Source organism: Elaeis guineensis, chromosome 14 (assembly GCF_000442705.2).
Source record: "Elaeis guineensis isolate ETL-2024a chromosome 14, EG11, whole genome shotgun sequence".
Taxonomy (NCBI): domain Eukaryota; kingdom Viridiplantae; phylum Streptophyta; class Magnoliopsida; order Arecales; family Arecaceae; genus Elaeis; species Elaeis guineensis.
Window position 1 is genome coordinate 57,973,276 of NC_026006.2, and position 18,645 is coordinate 57,991,920.

Sequence of the window (18,645 nt, forward strand, 5' to 3'; positions counted from 1 at the left end):
CTATTAATCTAGGTCCTCGTTGCTTCAAAAATGATGCGGGATTGGATGGCTTTGGAAGCGATTGGATTCACTTTTAGATTCATTTGAATGGAACGTAGTCTCTCTCCCTCTCTCTCTCTATATATAATTACTCATCAAATATTCTATTCCTTTTTTGGAATAAACCATCTTCCTTGATGAATCACATTTGAATGAACTATCTTCCTCAACCAACCACATTTCAGTTGCTTGGGCTGCCGACCCAAACTGATTGTCAAATGAAAAGAAAAAGGAAAAACAACCCTAAACAATTTTCAATGACAAAGAAGTCAAAGAAGCTATTAGGATGACACATACATTTTTTTTTAATTAATTATGCTTTTGGTCCTCCATATTTAGGTTGGATGTTTAATAAATCTCTAAACTTTAAAAAACTCAAATTTGTCCCTTATTTTTTTGCAACTATTTTAATATGGCCTTCCCCATGATTTAGTCACTTTCTATCAGTGGAAGTCTCTGTTGGCATTAGATTGCGTGGCAGAAACAACTTAGATTATTATGTAGCTAATAGTGATGACATATATAGTAGATAAAATTATTATTTAGGTGACACATCATATCAGTAACATGTGGCACATGAATGATAACAGGCACAACTATAAAATTTTTGATCAAAAATATCTAATCATTAGTGCACATAATTACTCATATAAAAATATTTATGAAATTTGGAGGATCAAAAATATAATTTATGATAGTGGATGATGATATGACACATGATGGTGATGTGGTATTAGTGATGAATTTTTTTTGACAAAAAAATTATAAGATACATAAGTCATCATCCATATATTATATCATTATCTATATATCACGTCATCATTAGTCGGTGCACAATCACCTATCTAAATTGTTTCTGTCATGTAATCGGTTATATAATTACCAACCATCCAATGAGATTTTGATAGAAAAAGTGATTGAAATTCAGAGGAAGAATCATATTAAAAATAATTGATAAAAAACAGGATCGTATTTAATTTTTTAAAATTTAAAACTAATTAAAATTCTAATCAAAATTTAAATGGCCAAAAGAAAATTTTGCTACGGTGATATTAATATTATTATAAAAATATGTAAGACATTACACTATTATTATTTTTTATATTTTATTTTTTTAAAATAATATTTTATTATTTTTAATTCTTCTTCTTCTTTTTTCTGACTGCCGTCCACCTCCCATCGCCACCCCCCCAATCCTCCTCATCTGCCTGTCTCTATTGCCACCTCCTCCCTCCTGGCATCACCCACAGCTTCTCTGCACCCATCCCACTCCCCGGCGCCACCTACGACACCACCTATGGCTTCTCCGCGCTCATCCCATCCTGTAGCACCATCCGTGGCTCCTCCACCTCCCTCCGTCCATACCTTTTGCCATCTCCCTTCACTTGTGGTCCCCCGAATCCTCTCCCCCCTCCCCCCACCTACTCACAGTCGTCCGCTCATGGTCCTTTCCCCCACATTCCCCCTGCGCTGGCACCTGCAGCTCCTCTGCCCTTCGCCTTCCCGCGACTCCTCCGTTCATGACTCCTCCGCCCTTAGGCCCCCCCACCGTCTCCCCCCACCATGAGCGCCCACGGCTCCTCTCCCCACAACATCGCCATTGTCGACTATCTGATGCCATCCGCCTTTCTCTACCCCTTTCTTCCTCTTCTACTGATCGGGTCTATTGATGTCGTCTCTCTACCACTCGCTTTCCCACTCACTTCTCTTCCGTGCTCAACAGTCGGAGATTAAGAAAGAGGAGGCGGAGAAGAAACAGCTACAGCAATGGAAAAGAGGGAAGGTGGACAGGATTTGATCAACTGATCAGAGATCGAAAATGAAACGGTGGGAGAGCGACATGACTTAATTGGTGGCCGTCAAGATAGTGAGGGGAGAGGAGGCGTAATGGTTGGAGGTGAAGGAAAAAAAATAGAAAAAAAAGTTAGAATTTTTAAAATAATTAATTTTTAAAATTATTTTTAAATTTGATCAATTAATTTTTAATTTTTTAATTTATTTTTATAGTGTGAATTATTTATCATATTAATTATGCACATGGCTTGCTTGTGAATAGATAAATTAATATTATTAACCTTGAGTCAGACGGTCCGAAAAAAATATAGATTGGAATGACTAAAAAAAATGGTGGAGCACCGTATATTTATTTATTGTGGAGGACCTGGGACGCATTAGGTTTTTTTTTGGTTAAGTTAGCACGCATCAGTTAACATCAGACAAAGGCAGGACGCCAGGACCGCAAGGTTCCGCGTCAAAACGAAACCAATCATGCAAGATGGAATCTTCACCACTGGCCGCCTGAGCATCCTTATAATCTACATCCCGCCGCCTACCGGACTACACTCGCTCACACTCTCCCTCGCCAAACTTCTCTTCTCCTCTCAAAAACTCCTCTCCGAGCCTCCAACGTCAAATGGCCACCGGCCAAGATCTCCTCCGTCGCGGCCAAGATCTACCGGACCACCCGGCTGCCGACGAGGACCCCGACCGCCTCCTCGTTGCCGCCGGCGAGGCCAAGAAGCCCCGCCGGGCGAAGCGCGTCGCCTCGCTCGACATCTTCCGAGGCCTTACCGTCGCGGTACTCCCTCTCTTTCACCCCATCCCGCTTCCTGAATTCGAAAAAGATCCAGTAAAAAAGATCGGACGGTAGAGAATCCTTTTGTCCCATTCTGGTTGACGCACAGCCTTCTGGTCTGGCATTTTGCCGCAGATGATGATCTTGGTGGACGGAGCGGGGGGCGAGTGGCCGGTGATCGGACATGCTCCGTGGAATGGCTGCAACCTCGCCGATTTCGTGATGCCCTTCTTTCTCTTCATCGTGGGGATGGCCATTCCCCTTTCTCTCAAGGTCTGGGATTTCTTTTTCAAATCATTTCCGTTGCCGCCGGTGGGGAGGTGATCTTGAAAGTATTATGTTTTGTGTGCAGAGAATACCGAACCGACTTCTCGCTGTGAGGAGGGTGGTGGTCCGGACTCTCAAGCTGCTGTTTTGGGGCATCATCTTGCAAGGTGGGTAAAAGTTTGTCTTTGAATGGCAAAGCTCGAATTTTTGGCTGTTATAGTGACACCTGCTGCACTGATCACAGTGTAGAATTTTACATCATTGTATTATTATATACCCGTGTTTTGCTTTATAGCTTGCAGATTATTGGTGGTGTTACAGTCAAGGACTCGTGAGTCGATAAGTGAAATATTATCCATTTTTGCTTATAATCATCTTTGGATTTCAGTGGGCTTTGGTCATTTAGAGTCTCACGGTTTTGTTCTTTAAAAAGCACATGACCATCTTTGGACTTCAGTAGGCCTTTGTCATTTAGAGCCTCACAGTTTGCTCTTCAAAGACACCTCACATGAAAAAATAGTCTCTTCCTATATATGCTAGATTCTTTTGACTAATATTGCAGTCAAAAGCTCACGGTTCGATACGTGAGGTATTGTCCGTTTTAACTCATGTCCATTTTTGGGTTTCAGTGGACCTTGATCATTTAGAGCCTCACGATTTTGCCCTTTAAAAAGGGACCTCACGTGGAAAGGATGATCCCTTCCTATATAAACTAAATTTCCCCTTGACTCCAACCAATGTGGGACTAATGATGCATTTTCTTCTACACTACAACATAGGGCTCATGGCTCGGCACGTGAGATTTTGTCCGTTTTGGCTCATAACCATCTTTGGGCTTCAATGGGGCTTGATCATTTAGAGCCTTACGGTTTTACCTTTTAAAATGTGCCTTACGTAGGAAGGATGGTCCCTTCCTATATAAACTAGATTCTCTCTTAACTCCAACCAATATGGGATTAATGATATCATTTCTTCTATACCACAACATAGCCCTTCTAGTCAAGGAAAATCTATGTACTCCACATCTTTAGGCTTTAGTGGGCCTTGATCATTTAGAGCTTCACAATTTTGCCCTTTAAAAGATACCTCACATGAGAAGGATGGTCCCTTCCTATATAAGCTAGATACCCCCTTGTCTGGGGGGGCTATGTTGTGGTGTAGAAAAAAAGTATTATTAGTCCATGGAAGGTGAGGCCCTCCTTCTAGCGTCAATGTTGTAGTCAGGCGCTTATGGTTTGGCACGTGAGATACTATCCGCTTTGACTCATGATCATTTTGGGACTTCAATGGGCCTTGGTCATTTAGAGCCTAACGGTTTTACCCTTTAAAAGATGCTTCATGTGGGAAGGATGGTCACTTCGTATATAAGTTAAATTCTTCCTTGACTCTAATCAATGTGGGACTAATGATATCCTTTCTTTTACACCATAACAGGTAGAACTTGCACTTTTGATCAAAAAAAAAAAAAAAAAAGAGAGCGAGATTTGAACGTGATTTGATTATATGGGCATGATTTAAAATTCTGATCTGGATCCGCACAAATGCCCAGATGGAGGATATCTGAATGTAAATATGGTTGCTCCAAGATGAGTTCAGATTTTAATGCATCGTAACAATGTTTCTTTTTATAATGTTGATGGATTATTTAGGTTTTAGTTCTATGAGTCTGATTAGTTTTTGCATAGTTTATTTTTTTGAAGACTACCATGTTTGATATATTTTCTTGATTTCCTATCATATTTATTATAGATAACCAATTAATTTATGTTTTTCCAGAAATTAAGATAATGAACATCCGGTTTTTTATCCATATCAACTTCAAGAAAATCTGGATTTACTAAAAAATATAATTCTTATGAATGCTTGTTTAAGCTTTGAAACAAATATGGAAATACACATATATGATCCATATCTATAAACATTTTAAGCAAATACATATATGCTGATCCCCAACCTTTGCCAATATCCCTTATAAAAAAAAAAAGTATGGATGTTATACACATTGCTCTTGCATAAGCTGAATAAAAATGGACATGGATATATTTAATATGTTATTTATATCTGTTCTATATTCAGCGGAATGCATTTTCATGTCTATCCTTGTCTTCTTGGACCAAGGTTGCTCAGCTATGCGTCCTGCCACTTGGGATTCTTTTCTTCAAAAGTGACTAAGGGCCTGGGCCTGTTTGGGTACTCCTGCACTAATATCCTGTGTGAGAGTCGGTCCTGTTGGCCCATCTAAGTCCCAGGCTACGTCTGGGCCGTATCAAGCCTGTTGCTCGGCAGGAAGAAAAAAGGTCCACAGAGATCCTTCTTTTTTTTCCTCCTATAGAATTTGGGCTGCCATGTCCAAATGGGTTGCCCAATCCATGAATCCAGCAGGAAATCCAATCCAATCTTGCTTTTGTTACTGAAACAGGCCCTTAACAAGCTGGTTCTTGTAGGCTAGATTTTCCTCATATGCAGTTCAAGGTTCATCAATGCTTCCTCCAGTACCCAAATGCTTTTTATGTAAGTAGTATCATTTCGGTAGAGTTTAAGGTTTTAGCAAGACAAAGTTCCAGTTCTGGAGAGTGAGTTTCTCCTGCAAAGAGATTTGTGCAAATCAACTACTAGTAATATAGTCTGTATAGAGAATTTTAATAAGTTTGGAATTCAAAGCTGATATAGAGTACTTTTTGCAAGACATTCTTCTTCTTCTTTTTTAACTCAACATATTGAATCTTTTGTAGCATAATGTAAATACTAGCCTTGAAGCTCAGTCAACCTCATGTCTTTGCAATTACAACATTCTGCTTCATGGAGATATTATGGCAACCAAAATCAGCTTGATATCTTTTGCTAGGATTAGTTTAGCAGTTCACCTTGTTTAGGTCAAGCTAACTTTTCCTTGTTTGCTGAGCAACTCTAGAAAAATTTTCATAGTATGGAAATAAGGTTGTCAAGTTAGTATGGTTCAGAAAATTGGACAATACAGAGAGGCCAAATGAACATTGAGTTTACAGAGGCCTCTTTACTGCAACAAAGTTACAGAGCTTCAGAACTTAGTTTACAAGTAGTGAAGAATGAAGATCTGCTCAGTCCTGCATTAGAGCCTTCTCAACCTAGTTTGTGCTCCACATGGACAGCATTTTAATCAGAAATATCTTGGATGATGACGATGGTAATGATGTATGTGAAGTATCTTAGGAGTATTGGTTCCACTGTAATAATATGTTGGTGGTAGGTAATCTTTGGTTACATAGAATTAGTATAATAACAACATATATACATATTCTTGGGTTATTTGAAGTTGTGTCAATGTTTTTTTTTTCTATATTTGATTTTACTCTAATACTATTTGATAATTTTGTAGGTGGGTACTCACATGCTCCTGACAAACTATCATATGGAGTCGACATGAAGCACATAAGGTGGTGCGGCATCCTCCAGGTGAAGCATGAAACTTATCTTGGCTTACTTAAATTCACTGTTTACTATACCTGAGGGAAATCTGAGTGGTGCTGTTGTTTTTGCATCTCTAGCGAATTGCTCTTGCATATGTGGTAGTAGCATTGTTCGAAATTTTAACAAAGGATGCAAAAGTTGGAGATCAACCATCTACACCATGCTCAATATTTAAGTTAAACCGCTGGCAATGGTATGGTAATTCTCTGTGTGTGTGTCTCAAATGTTTCTCAAAGATGCAGTGAAGCTCATATCTTACTTGCTAATCTCTCCAAGTTCCAAGAAACTTAGTGGGAAACCTAAACAATTTTGTTTTTAGATCTGGGAAACTCACATAAACAGAAAATATATGACAACATGTTGGAAAGACATATATTCCAGCGCAGACTATGTTTCTGAATTGAAGAGTGTTGTATTGGACAGGGAATTAGAAAAATTTTAAAAAAGTAATTGTGGCAGTAATCTCTTTTCAAACGGATGGAGCACAATATGGAATGAAAACCTAGAATTTTAATACATTACTGTCATATGCTTTTGCCCTTTTACTATGCATTTTTGGTGATTTTACAGATATTTCTTATCTATATGTTCTTTTGCCAGGCATTTCATACTTACATCCCATGCTTCTTCTATGTGCAGTTTTATGTTTTAGTTCTACTGTAACTTTCCATATTTATTTTGATTCTATGTAGAGGTGCAATCGAGCCAAGCTGAGTCGAGTAGCTAGAAATTCGAGCTGAATTTGATTCAAAATACTCAGACTCGAAATTTGACTCGAGATTGATCGAGCCTTAATATCTCAAGCTCGAGCTTAGCTCGATAAAAAAAGGCAAAACTCAAGATCGAATTGACTCAAATATCAATCGAACCATATTCGAGCTCGAATTCGAGTCTTAGTCTATTATATATATATATATATATATATATATATATATATATATATATATATATAAACTCGAATATGCTTGCGAGCTTTCAAACCGAGTATCTTACTACTTGAGTTCGACTCAAGCTCGATAATAGCCGAGTTGAGTAGAGCTCGAGTGGCTTGCGAGCAATTCGACTCAATTGCACTCCTAATTCTCCGACAATTGTTCTCTTTTTGAACTTAAGTCGTATAGTACTCTCTTTAAACACATCAGTGGGCATACAACTTCTGCCTGTTTCTTTTTGCACATTTAGGTGACCATAGTATACATCATGTATGATAAGATGCTCAAAGTTTTGACATGTTTGTAGACATCCAACTCTACATTGTGTATTTATCACAAGGATATTGATGCATATGTTTACTTATGCATTTGAAAGTGACAATCAAGTATTTTCTTATCCTATCTAAATTTGTCAGGCTTCTTGGTGCATGTATTCTTGTGACCTACCTGCTAGTAATCTATGAGACATATGTTCCTGACTGGGAATTTACAGTGCACGATACCGACAGCCAGGAGTATGGGAAGGTCTTCAGTGTAAGTAGTTTCTTCACTAATCTTATGACATTGATCTGTAAATTGTTTCTCTAGAATTATGTATTGTATATGTGTTAGACATCATCAACAGCTACTACATCTTTTTTCATAATCAGAGATCAGAACTGATATGGCTCTGCTATTTGTTCTTATAAGATTGGAATAGTTCAAATCTGTTATCTGAATAAGCCTGATTATGACTGAACTTGGTTTATATATGCCAATTATATAATTCTTGTTAATGAGCTTGCATGAATTGTCTAAACTTGTTGGATTTGTTAACAAATACCTCATAAGGAATTTGCTACCTGTTTTTTGAGCTGATTGTACTTCATTTTTCAGTGAACATTTTTCTTTTTCAACTGATAGTGGCCCATCACTTGACACATCCGTAAGGAAAGTGTTCTATAGTTTTAGAGAAAGGCATCTGTTAGGAGATGCATCCTAGCATATGTAGTGCAAGAGACAAATTAACATGGACACCAACTTTTAGCAACCCAAATGCATTGATATATATTTTATTAATTACATGAAATTTTAAATCTTAAAGATGCTTAAGATGCAATTTAAAACAATAAGAATTTATAGTACATCATAAAGTTTTTTTTAATTTGAAGTTAATAAGCAGGACGCTAAAATATGAGTTTTTACTGTGGAATCAAGCATTGGGCCAGTCACACAAACATTTTGTTTTAAGGGCCAGTTAGGCTTTTGGAGAAGCATCATTTCATCATTTGAAGGTAGTTCTAATTTGTTGGGTTGATGGAGCACTTGAATGCACAGATGTCCAAATCAGGCGAGCGAACTAGTTCAATATCATCTTTTCTGCATTAATAGTTGTAGTGTATGGGTAAGTGCCATTTTTCATGACAATAGACTAGCTCTGGGTAAGAGCTACTTTGAGGCAATTATGAGTCCATGCTTCAATGTGCACTTCATTTTGCAACTCCTTAACACTCTATCTTTAGTTTGTAGCCCACAACAATGATAATTTTTGGAGATACGTAATTTCCACTAATAATATCTGTAGAAGTCGAGCTTTTTTACCCAATTGAATCAGGTCTGATAACCTTTAGTTGGTGCACAAATCTAGCAATATGCTCAGCTCACTTTATTGACATAAAAAAGTGGGTTCAAAGTTTTCAGCAGCCTTTTTTTGTCAAAGGGATCTTTGAGCTCCCTTGTATTGGTTGAAATTAAGTCAGATAGCTGAAGCAATTTTCAGATAACCAAATCAGTTTTAGCAAAACCTGTTTCTTAAAAACTTAACCTTCCTGAGATTAAAGCTCTTAGTTATATGAGATCATGATGTGCCAAGCTATACACAGGAGTGGCCCCAAGGACAACTCCAGTCAAGAGGTGACTCTGAGAAAAGGAAGCAGGTGAAAAAGCAGAGAATCTTGTCATCTTCTTGAAATAATAGAGCTGTTGAGCGTCTGTACAAACAATAATTGGCCCTAGTGATCCTTTGTTAGTCTCTCTGTTGGGAACTAGCTACTTTTCTGAAGGATGGGGATCGTTTGTTTTTGTCATCTACTTCCTTAAAGAAGAACTGTTTCCAAGCCTTCTATTTAGTGTAGGCACAGCTTTCAGGCCTTAACCAAACCATTAACTTTGTTGTCTTTCCACCAACAAAATGGGTTGGAGATAACCTGATACATATCTGGAACAACTATCACCTTAATCAGCTTTAGACCCACTTGATTTGCAGTTCGTGTGCCTATCTAAATAATTTTCAACTGCCCTTCAGCTCCTTGTGTGAGAATGAGAACTACCTTTCTTAGATGGGTGAAAGCCCCTGGTGTGATGCTCGGACATGCATGTGTATTGATACCTTCTCTCATGTTGAGACCCCTTGTTTAATGCAGGAGATGTGATGATTTTTTGAACAGTATTCCGTTTATTCTGATTAGCATAAAAAATTGTTTCCCACATTGCTGGATAAATGCAGGTGTCAAGGCATTGGTTTCTCATAATATAGACCTTTTTGTGTCCTTTGACCAATTATTAACACAATTATATGGTTCTCAAATGTTCAGGTGGCATGTGGTACAAGGGGCAAATTGGATCCTCCTTGTAATGCTGTAGGCTATATTGACCGACAAGTGCTGGGCATCAACCACATGTATCAGCATCCCGCTTGGAAGAGATCTAAGGTGCTCTTTTATCAGATCAGACCATTTACTTGACTTCTTCGCTCTTGCTTACTTATCAATGATTTTTCTCAAAATCCTTTTTTTTTTTTTTTTTTGAGATATGGAAAAGGAGGGCAATCCCTCACAGAACTTTTCTTTATATGTAGTTGTGAATGTTCTATTTTCCGAAGTAATGCAGGCATGCACTAATAATTCTCCTCATGAGGGACCTTTCCGTAAGGATGCTCCTGCATGGTGCCAAGCGCCATTTGAACCTGAAGGAATCCTAAGGTTGGTCCAAGTAGAAAGAAGTAGAAGAGTTGTTATATTTGAATCTGATGTATCTGGTATCATTCTTAATATCTTCTGCCATCTTGGTGGTACAATCATATCCTATGCTGCTTCCTTAAGATGCTTATTCTACCAAGAAACTCTGTTTTCTACTTTAGCAGAGGATTTGCACGTTTATTATAATGTTTTTTCCCCTCCCCTACATCATTTTAGTCTGCTTATTGTGTTTGCATCCCTATCAAGTGCATGAACGCTGGCATTAGATTCAGATGCAATGAAGAAGTTAGAGTGGAAAATATGAAAGAGAAAAGTTTATAATTCTGCATGTGTTGATTTCAATGTATTGTGTGATTTACTGTATGAGTTTACTAGTGCATCTGCTCTTGTTCACACGAGTTCATCTATTCTTTGCAATCTAGGCAAGAAGCATGATAGCTAGTAGATTCTCGTTTACTAGATTAGTAATGCTGATAACACGATTAGATTAATTCTGATGATTTTTTGGCCAATTAGGTGCATCAAGAGACAACACCCCCTGGAAACAAGATCGTCATCCAAACTTTTTTGTTTCTGATTGAAAGAGAAGATTGATCTTGGTTATTTACCCCTCCTGGATCTTGGCTACAACTTAGTTCCTGACTTTGCTTGACTGTTATTTTCACTTGTTTACAATTCAACAAACAAGATGAATTAGGATACTGATGTATGTGCTTATCTATATATGCCTGGTTGTGTGGCTATCATTTATGATTTTACTCAGAATATGGCATTATGGAGTTCTCATTCGTCATCAGTATCACAACCACTGGAAAAATTAATTATTGATCTCTTCCTCGAAGTGTCTACGCTATTTTTCTTTTTGTCTTATGCTTAAGCTTTATCTTACGCAGCTCAATCTCTGCTATTTTGTCCACAATCATGGGAGTGCATTATGGACATGTGCTTGTACATATGAAGGTCGACTTCAGTTTCTAATTCTGCTTTGCTTAGTAGAGAAAATGAAAATAATTGAAAGATGGTAATGATTTGTTTGATATGACCTCTTTTTTCCCCTGATCCAGAGTCATCTAAATAGACTAAAGCTGTGGATTCCAATGGGCCTGTCCCTCCTCATTTTCGGAATTATTCTGCATTTCACACATGGTAAGAGTACTAGTATTGGTTGAATTTATAAGCTTCCTGTTGCACCTATCACTTATCTTACTCTTCTTCTCTCTATATTGGTTATGCTATTAGTTGCTTGTTTTTTCACCAGGTTTAACAATGTTGTGTCATTTGAATGCAGTAATTCCACTAAACAAGCAATTATACAGTTTTAGCTATGTTTGTGTCACAGCTGGAGCAGCAGCAATAGTTTTCTCCATTTTTTATTTCCTGGTATGCCATGACTTCTACATCATCAGTTTTCTTATATTTTAATGAAAAAAGTAAACAAAAATGTGCTTGTCCTAAACTATTGTTTTACAACATAAGCAAGTCAAGGATGTTATTCAGACATGTAATGTACACATTTTTGTAACTATCTATTGCATGTCGACTGCATTAAAATTCCAAGTATTTGGTTCTATAGTTTGGATGGCCAACCATTATTTAAAGTATTGAATTGTAGTTAGTAGTTTTTTTAACTCAATGCAGTATAATTAATCATGCAATAATACTGGCAGATGCTATTTCAAAATATTTATCTCAGAAAAAAGGTACTTTACATTTGGTCTAATGTCTGCAGTGGAATTGATGGCACTGTCATTCCATAGTATCATGTCAGTTATGCATCCTCATCGATGTACATGCAAGTATGTTGTGCTTTGTCTGTCATGGCCCCCTATTCCTTGTTCAAGGCATATGTCCTTTCTTTTTGCTTTTGGTCAACAGAAATGCATCTTCAACAACATTTATTTGCTGTTGTTCATGTATTTTCAGAATCTACATGTTCTGTTAAAAAAACTCAAGTCAATTATCACTTATGACCGGGCCTGCTAAGCAAGTGGCTTTTAAAATCCAACGATACTAGAACCTGTCAACTACTCACCAACTTGGACTGATCCAAAGGAGTTGGTTTATGTTTCTAGCCCCTCCTGCCCTTCTCTTTTTTCACCATGCAATTTACAAAACCACTTGTGCCAATTTCCTCCAGGTTGACATATTGGGTCTGCGCACTCTCTTTCTGCCACTAGAGTGGATTGGTATGAACGCAATGCTAGTGTTTGTAATGGCTGCAGAAGGCATATTTGAAGGTTTCCTCAATGGGTGGTATTATGAGAGCCCTAATAATACACTGGTATATGTTTAGGCCTTTTTTGTTTATTTCATATTTTTGGATATGTTGGCAGGTTAAACTCATATCGTACTGATATTTCACCCCAGTAGTAATGGTCAACAATCCACTGACAGGTTTATTGGATTCAAAAGCACATATTCATCAAAGTGTGGCACTCACAAAGGGCGGGCATTCTCCTTTATGTAATCTTTGCTCAGATCTTGTTTTGGGCAATTGTTGCAGGCATTCTGCACCAACTGGGCATTTATTGGAAATTGTAGTGCACCGAAGTGGTGCCTATAAATAACATCATTCCCATTGGCTATAAGCGTCCATTATTAATAGAACTGAGATGTATACTATGTTGTTTCCCCTAGTCCTACACATGGATATATGTTTTACATGAAAGTGTGCATTGTCAATTTATACATTGTGAGTGTCAAAGCTTTCAACTTGTGTGTCAAGAATTTCATTCAAAGATCCCTATTGTTATCTTTCATCTTTGCTTTTTCCTAAACTAGCAATGTCTTGAAGGAACACTCACCATCACCTCTGCATTTATTTGTCAATATATGCATAAAGAAAGCCTTTAAAATGCACTGCACACAGCCAGAAAAAAGCTCAGGATTTGATATTTGGATCATAATTATGTGTTTGGTTTTACTGGGTTTTTTTTCCTTGTTGGTTCTCAGTTTAAAGATTAAATGGCTATAGGTTTTATTCGAAAAACTTCACATGATCATGTTGGACCTGGTTATCTCTATCAGAATTTTAGCCTACAGCCACCCTGTTGCTGCATGATAGCCAGACCGTCTTCCATTCCAAATTGGTCTGAAATCTGGACTGTTTCACAGCGCGTTAAAAACTGTAGCTGTCATCCTCCTTGTGTAGCCCACTAGATAACTCACTCGGCTGGGCTCCTCCAGTGCCTCGTGTGATCCCTGCAGCCATTTTAATGTGTATGATACCAAAAGAAAGTTTCATAAACTCAAGATGGATGATAATCATATCAGACCATATCAGATCTCATGCCACGCTGAGAAAGTGTTTAAGATGTGCTCTGGGTGAATTTCCATTACCTAATACAGAAGAGGCTCATCATTCTATATTTTGAGGTATGAATCATTTTAGAATCATCAATCATACAATCTCTTCTCAATGATGGCCACCAAATATTTATCAGAGAATCTATTTACTACCAAAACATGGCATGAATCAGTTTCAATAACTTCATGAAACCTGAGCAGACCAATTTTGAATTCACAGACCATAATTGCTCATTTATTTACAGATAGCAACAGGAGTGATGATCAAACTGGCAAAGGGCAGTTCATGCAATGCAAGAGACGGAATGAGCTGACCTACTCTCAGACACCCAAGAATGCTCGACACTGGGACTGCCAATGCTCCTTGGTCCGGCGAACACGTTCCACTCTTTCAGATCGAAGCCGCTCCTCCCAGTAATCAGGACAGCTGTTTAGGGACATACAGTGAGAAAAGATCCTTTACCACTAAAACAAATGTGACATAGAGCACTTCAATAAAACTATACCTTCGGCTTAACAAGATGTTTAGCTCATCTAAGTGTACTGCACCAGCATATACTCCTGCCTGAAGTTACAAATCAAGAACAAACATTATATCAGGTAGATATTTCTATATGCCTTTCTCTTTTTTTTTTCTTTTTTTTTTTTTGGCTGAATGTTTTAAGGAACATTGTTCCACTCTAATGTGACACCATAGGCAGATATATTGAGACATTATATATATTCAATCACGGAGAGAAGAAAATAAGAAAGAAATGCACCTGTCGACATAAAGGACATTTGGCTTTAGGACCCACAGTCTTTAGCCCATCGACAATCGACACGGATCCAGCAGAACAGCAACACATAAAACAGAATATATGGCCACAAGTGAGTGAAACAGGATCAAACACTGTGTCCTGTAAAATGCCAATATAAACATCAATAAGAGGAAATTGAACTGCAAACATGTAAGCATTAAGAATAATAAAGTAACCAACACTTGGACCAACTCAGAAAGCAAACAGATTTCCTAGGTCTCAGTGTCCCAAAGCATGTAGTAAGCAGAGTAACATGGCACCGATAGATAAGAATACATGCCAAATAGCATGTTATAATTACTTTAATTCCTTAAATAAGGACAAGCTTGCAGCCTTCATCAAATTAACACCCAGTGGATCACAAAACCCAGATGCAGCCTCACTATTGTTTCGTTTCTGTTAATATTAAGATTGGTAAGGATAGGGACAATTTAGACTAGCTGCACAGCTCTCATAATTTAAAACAAGAGATTTCTTTCTCAAGTATAAGATTAGCTAACTGTTTGGAAAATAGTACTGAGGCAAAATCCATAGAGCATGATGACAAACTCACCAAACAGATGGAACATGTCAAACCAATGTCAACCTTCATAGAGTCGAATAGTCCGCATGAGAGCATTGGCTTGTCATCATCGAATGTGAGTGAGCAGTCTTCAAATAGCCCCATGAAAGCCTTACTGTTGGCCTTGCATTGCCTCAAGTTGATGTAGAAGGCCATTAGCTCGCAGAGCCATGGAGACTGCAGGATCTCAATATGCATACTCTGGGCCTGTGATCTGAATGCCTGCCCTTGCTTTGAGTAATGAACCTACACATGAAGGGTCCATGTTAAGCAGATGTTGCTGTTAAATTAAAAGTATTATGATAAAACCATTCCAAATTCGAGGTCGTGGAGTGGAATCAATATTCCAACAAAGGAAGAAAAAAAAAAAAAGAAAAAAATGTAAGTGCCACTAAAACAAGTTATAGAAGATCAAGTGGCATACCTTGTCATATTTCTTTAAAATTTTTCTCATGGCGATGGAGTTTATAAGAGCATATGTAACCAGGTCTTTGCCTTCTTGTATCAGAGCTCCATGATTTCGTTGAGACTTGCTTCTGAACCACATCATATACTTACGAAAGCCTGAAGCTAAATGCAACTCAAGCAACTTCTGAGCTCGTTCATTAAAGCAGCCAACAACAGCAGACATCTCCTTGAGAAGGGAGGGGAAGAAAGTGCCATCACACACTACATGTCAATCAAAAAACAAGTTAGTTTAAACTAGAGGAAAGGGATTATTATTCCAACATATAGGGTGATGAAAGGAACCTAACAACTCCCTTCTCCGGCTGTAGATTGGGTACAAGACTTATAATACTACCCAAGTTCAGTTATTAGAACATGCATACAAACTATAACACAAGTTTATAGGCCAAAATGGATTATTCCTGATAAACAGATGATCAGCTGCAGATCATCTGTTGGTTTTTCAGATCATTACGAAAAAATATTACTACTTTGGGAACTTGCAAGCAAATAGAGAAGAGAACAAAACATAAATTCATTACAAATTGTAAATTGTACAAAAATCATAAGCTTACAGATGTTATAATTAGCCAGCAAACAAAAATCGTAAGCTTAGAGATGTTATAATTAGCCAACAAACATGAGGACTGTAACAATCTCAAGTACACAGAGTATCAAAAGAAAGTATAGAACATCTGATTCTCTATCAATATTGATGTGTGATGAGAAAATATCAAGTTCTGCCAAGATAAAACAAAAGATAAAAGAAAGATAACTGGGTGGTTTCCCTATACTCGATGAAATAACAGATCTTACATGGTCGATAGTTCCTGTATTCACTCTAGTTTTCAGCTCCAACAGAGCGACTCAGCATTGAACTGAAGGAAAATATGAAAATGAAAGAACAAACCCAATATCGATGTGTAATAAGAAACAAAGGAAGACCAATCAGAAACAACCATCAACTGGCAATTTCTGTCCTTTGCATATCTCTTCAACCTAAAAAACCAAAATTTACCAAACAAGATAATAAGAACAACAGAAGCCTAATTAGTGAAAAATCTTTCCTTCCCTAAGCATTATTCATCAGACATAAAAGCTTTCTAACATGACAAACTGAGAGAAGGAAAAAACAAGAAACATTACTAATAGTTGTTTAAGTGGCTTCCTATGATTTCAAGACTGCTGATAAGCATACCATGAAACTGATTTATAGATATGACCCAAAAGAAACAAAAATAAAATATTAGAACCAATACATCTTGGAAAGATTGCTGATAAATAGCAATATTCAAAGTGAAAAAATACTGAAATCTATGGGCTCCAATTTCATGGAATATGTAAAACTAAAATATGCATCTCCATCCCTTCAAGCTTCTCTTCAAATTCCACCATCTCATCATAGTAATTAAGTGAAACAGAAATATGGATATTTCATTCAATATAAGCAAAACCAAACAAAATGAGTAAATTAAATAATCGGCAAAACAAGAAGAACCACAAACAGATCAATCCGGGCTAACAAAGAAATAGATATAACAGTAGTGGGATGTCCAATTTCATCCATTACAGCCTCTTTTCCATTTAGAAGAAGACTTTCATTCAGCCAAACAAAATCCAACAGAAAAAGTATAATTTAAAAAAAAACAAAAAACAAAATGAATGAGAGTATAATCAAATAAAATCGACTGAAAAAAAAATGGAAATGGGCTTCGGAGAGATGATAGGATGAGAATTCCCACTGAACCCAGCTCTCTTCTAATATAACCATCTTATAACAATAACCTATAAAATATGAAATAACTTTTGTTCTCTCATTCGGTAGCAGCAAAAACCAGCATTACTACGACCATCAAAATCTTAAAAAAAACCAAAAAAGAACCAAGAGCAGATCATATAAAGAGAAACCAAGAGGTGCCAGGATATACTTTGGCACCCATCCTTCAATTCTTCCAATTTCACCATTACATGACAATAATTAATTCAAAAGGAGGGACCTTTCACTAAATATAAACCCAAAAAAGAGCAACATTAGGCCAAAAATAAAGGAAAAATCGCCCTTTTTCCTTCAAAAGGTGATGTAAAATCCATTCTAACGTTATAAATTTATAATATACCTGGATAATGATCAGAACATTTATTACACCTATTCCAGCATTTTACGATCAGATGACAAAAAGCAACCAAGAAAAACAAAAAAGTTTTCACTGAATTTAAGGGCAGCCAAACAAAAACTAAATCAAAGTCCCAGTAAAAATCACGCCTTTTTCATTCAAAAAGGTGAATAAATACCTGGGCAACGATCAGGGCATGTATCGCCTCCGTGCGGGCTTCTTCCTCCTCCCTCCTCTCCATGCTGGTTCTGGGATTGGAAATCCCTCCGGCACTGTTTCAAGATCTTCTTGAGCTTCTTCAATCCGACTACGGGGAGCTCCTTCTCCCTCCTCCCCTGCATGTACTCCTCGTACCTCTTGCAGAACTTCATCACCTCACACCCACCATCCAAACCCCCCAAGATTCCACCTTTAAACCATTAGATTAGATAACAAAACACGACCCAAATATCAATAATATACAGCGAGAATTGTGGAATAATAATATCCCCGATTTGGAAGCGAAGGACAACGAGATCGTTACCTTGTAATAAATATATATAGATAGACGAAAGAGAGAGACTTGTCGTCGTCGCCTTCTTGTTCTACTAAATTCTTCTCCTTTGGAGGCTATTTGGTTTTCGCTCTTGTTGCCTGACGAAAACGACACGAAAGCCACGGCTGGTGGGAGTACAACGAAGGAAAAGAGGAGAGAGAGAGAGAGAGAGGAGATGAGATAATATCCGATTACTCGGCGCGATTGGGAGATTCGGCCACGGGAAATTATTTAATAAATTCGGGTTAAGGAGATATACCGTCAGGATATCTCTGATATCATCGTCCGTGGTGGGATGTACCGGACAACGTACATAGGTAAGTTCATGAATCTAATGCCCTTGCTGATCACATTCATGTTTTTGATACGTGCCTGCAAATAAGTTGAGATATGCCAGATTTATTAGGGGTGTTGGATCATCATCATAAAAAAAATTGCATATACTGAATTATTGGCTGTCAATTTACATGCTAGATCACGCTCTTAAGTGTAAGGTATATAGAAATATCATGATATATAACAGGTTAACTCAGGATCTATTTGGTTGGAATAATGTGGTGTAAAAAAAATAAATTTTATATCAAATTAATATATTTAGTATGAAAATACGAAAGAAAGATAATAAAAAAATTGATAGATTCATATTTTTTTTTGAAGAGAAAAT

General features: G+C 37.4%; 2 protein-coding genes across 11 annotated transcripts; one reads left to right on the top strand and one right to left on the bottom strand.

Moving 5' to 3' along the window:
• Positions 1 to 2,298: 2,298 nt before the first annotated feature.
• Positions 2,299 to 14,138, top strand: LOC105057479 (uncharacterized). 8 transcript variants are annotated; one of them, XM_073248256.1, is made up of 14 exons: positions 2,316 to 2,617; positions 2,750 to 2,887; positions 2,967 to 3,048; positions 6,237 to 6,313; positions 6,406 to 6,521; positions 7,677 to 7,794; positions 9,834 to 9,950; positions 10,129 to 10,220; positions 11,111 to 11,177; positions 11,282 to 11,363; positions 11,506 to 11,597; positions 11,975 to 12,058; positions 12,355 to 12,498; positions 12,612 to 12,905. In XM_073248256.1, exons 1-14 carry the CDS (start codon positions 2,453 to 2,455, stop codon positions 12,756 to 12,758), a joined length of 1,521 nt encoding a protein of 506 aa, XP_073104357.1. In that variant the 5' UTR covers positions 2,316 to 2,452; the 3' UTR covers positions 12,759 to 12,905. The 8 variants fall into 8 exon arrangements, 7 of the variants coding, with proteins under 7 accessions (XP_029124038.1, XP_073104355.1, XP_029124039.2 ...); XM_029268205.2 differs by lacking the exons at positions 11,975 to 12,058; positions 12,612 to 12,905 and adding an exon at positions 13,245 to 14,138 and having other exon boundaries at positions 2,299 to 2,617; XR_833990.4 differs by lacking the exons at positions 12,355 to 12,498; positions 12,612 to 12,905 and adding an exon at positions 12,141 to 12,316 and having other exon boundaries at positions 2,302 to 2,617; positions 11,947 to 12,013.
• On the bottom strand, positions 12,350 to 18,117 carry LOC105057480 (probable E3 ubiquitin-protein ligase BAH1-like 1). Of its 3 annotated transcripts, none has more exons than XM_019854863.3 (7): positions 17,625 to 17,959; positions 15,310 to 15,554; positions 14,877 to 15,131; positions 14,285 to 14,422; positions 14,030 to 14,088; positions 13,843 to 13,950; positions 12,350 to 13,418 (listed from the first exon to the last, which is right to left on the bottom strand). In XM_019854863.3, exons 1-6 carry the CDS (start codon positions 17,815 to 17,817, stop codon positions 13,845 to 13,847), a joined length of 996 nt encoding a protein of 331 aa, XP_019710422.1. In that variant the 5' UTR covers positions 17,818 to 17,959; the 3' UTR covers positions 12,350 to 13,418; positions 13,843 to 13,844. The 3 variants fall into 3 exon arrangements, with proteins under 3 accessions (XP_019710422.1, XP_010938403.1, XP_010938402.1); XM_010940101.4 differs by having other exon boundaries at positions 13,839 to 13,950; XM_010940100.4 differs by lacking the exon at positions 12,350 to 13,418 and adding an exon at positions 17,970 to 18,117 and having other exon boundaries at positions 13,684 to 13,950; positions 17,625 to 17,855.
• Between the last annotated feature and the right edge of the window lie 528 nt (positions 18,118 to 18,645).

Excerpts from the sequence above, each read along its gene's own strand:
- LOC105057479 (XM_073248256.1), top strand. The coding sequence starts at position 2,453 with ATGGCCACCGGCCAAGATCTCCTCCGTCGCGGCCAAGATCTACCGGAC. Across the intron at positions 6,314-6,405 it reads GGTGGTGCGGCATCCTCCAG|CGAATTGCTCTTGCATATGT; the intron begins GTGAAGCATGAA and ends TTGCATCTCTAG. Across the intron at positions 10,221-11,110 it reads GAACCTGAAGGAATCCTAAG|CTCAATCTCTGCTATTTTGT; the intron begins GTTGGTCCAAGT and ends TATCTTACGCAG.
- LOC105057480 (XM_019854863.3), bottom strand. The coding sequence starts at position 17,817 with ATGAAGTTCTGCAAGAGGTACGAGGAGTACATGCAGGGGAGGAGGGAG. Across the intron at positions 14,423-14,876 it reads TGACATGTTCCATCTGTTTG|GACACAGTGTTTGATCCTGT; the intron begins GTGAGTTTGTCA and ends GGCATTTTACAG. Across the intron at positions 14,089-14,284 it reads AATGTCCTTTATGTCGACAG|GCAGGAGTATATGCTGGTGC; the intron begins GTGCATTTCTTT and ends TTGTAACTTCAG.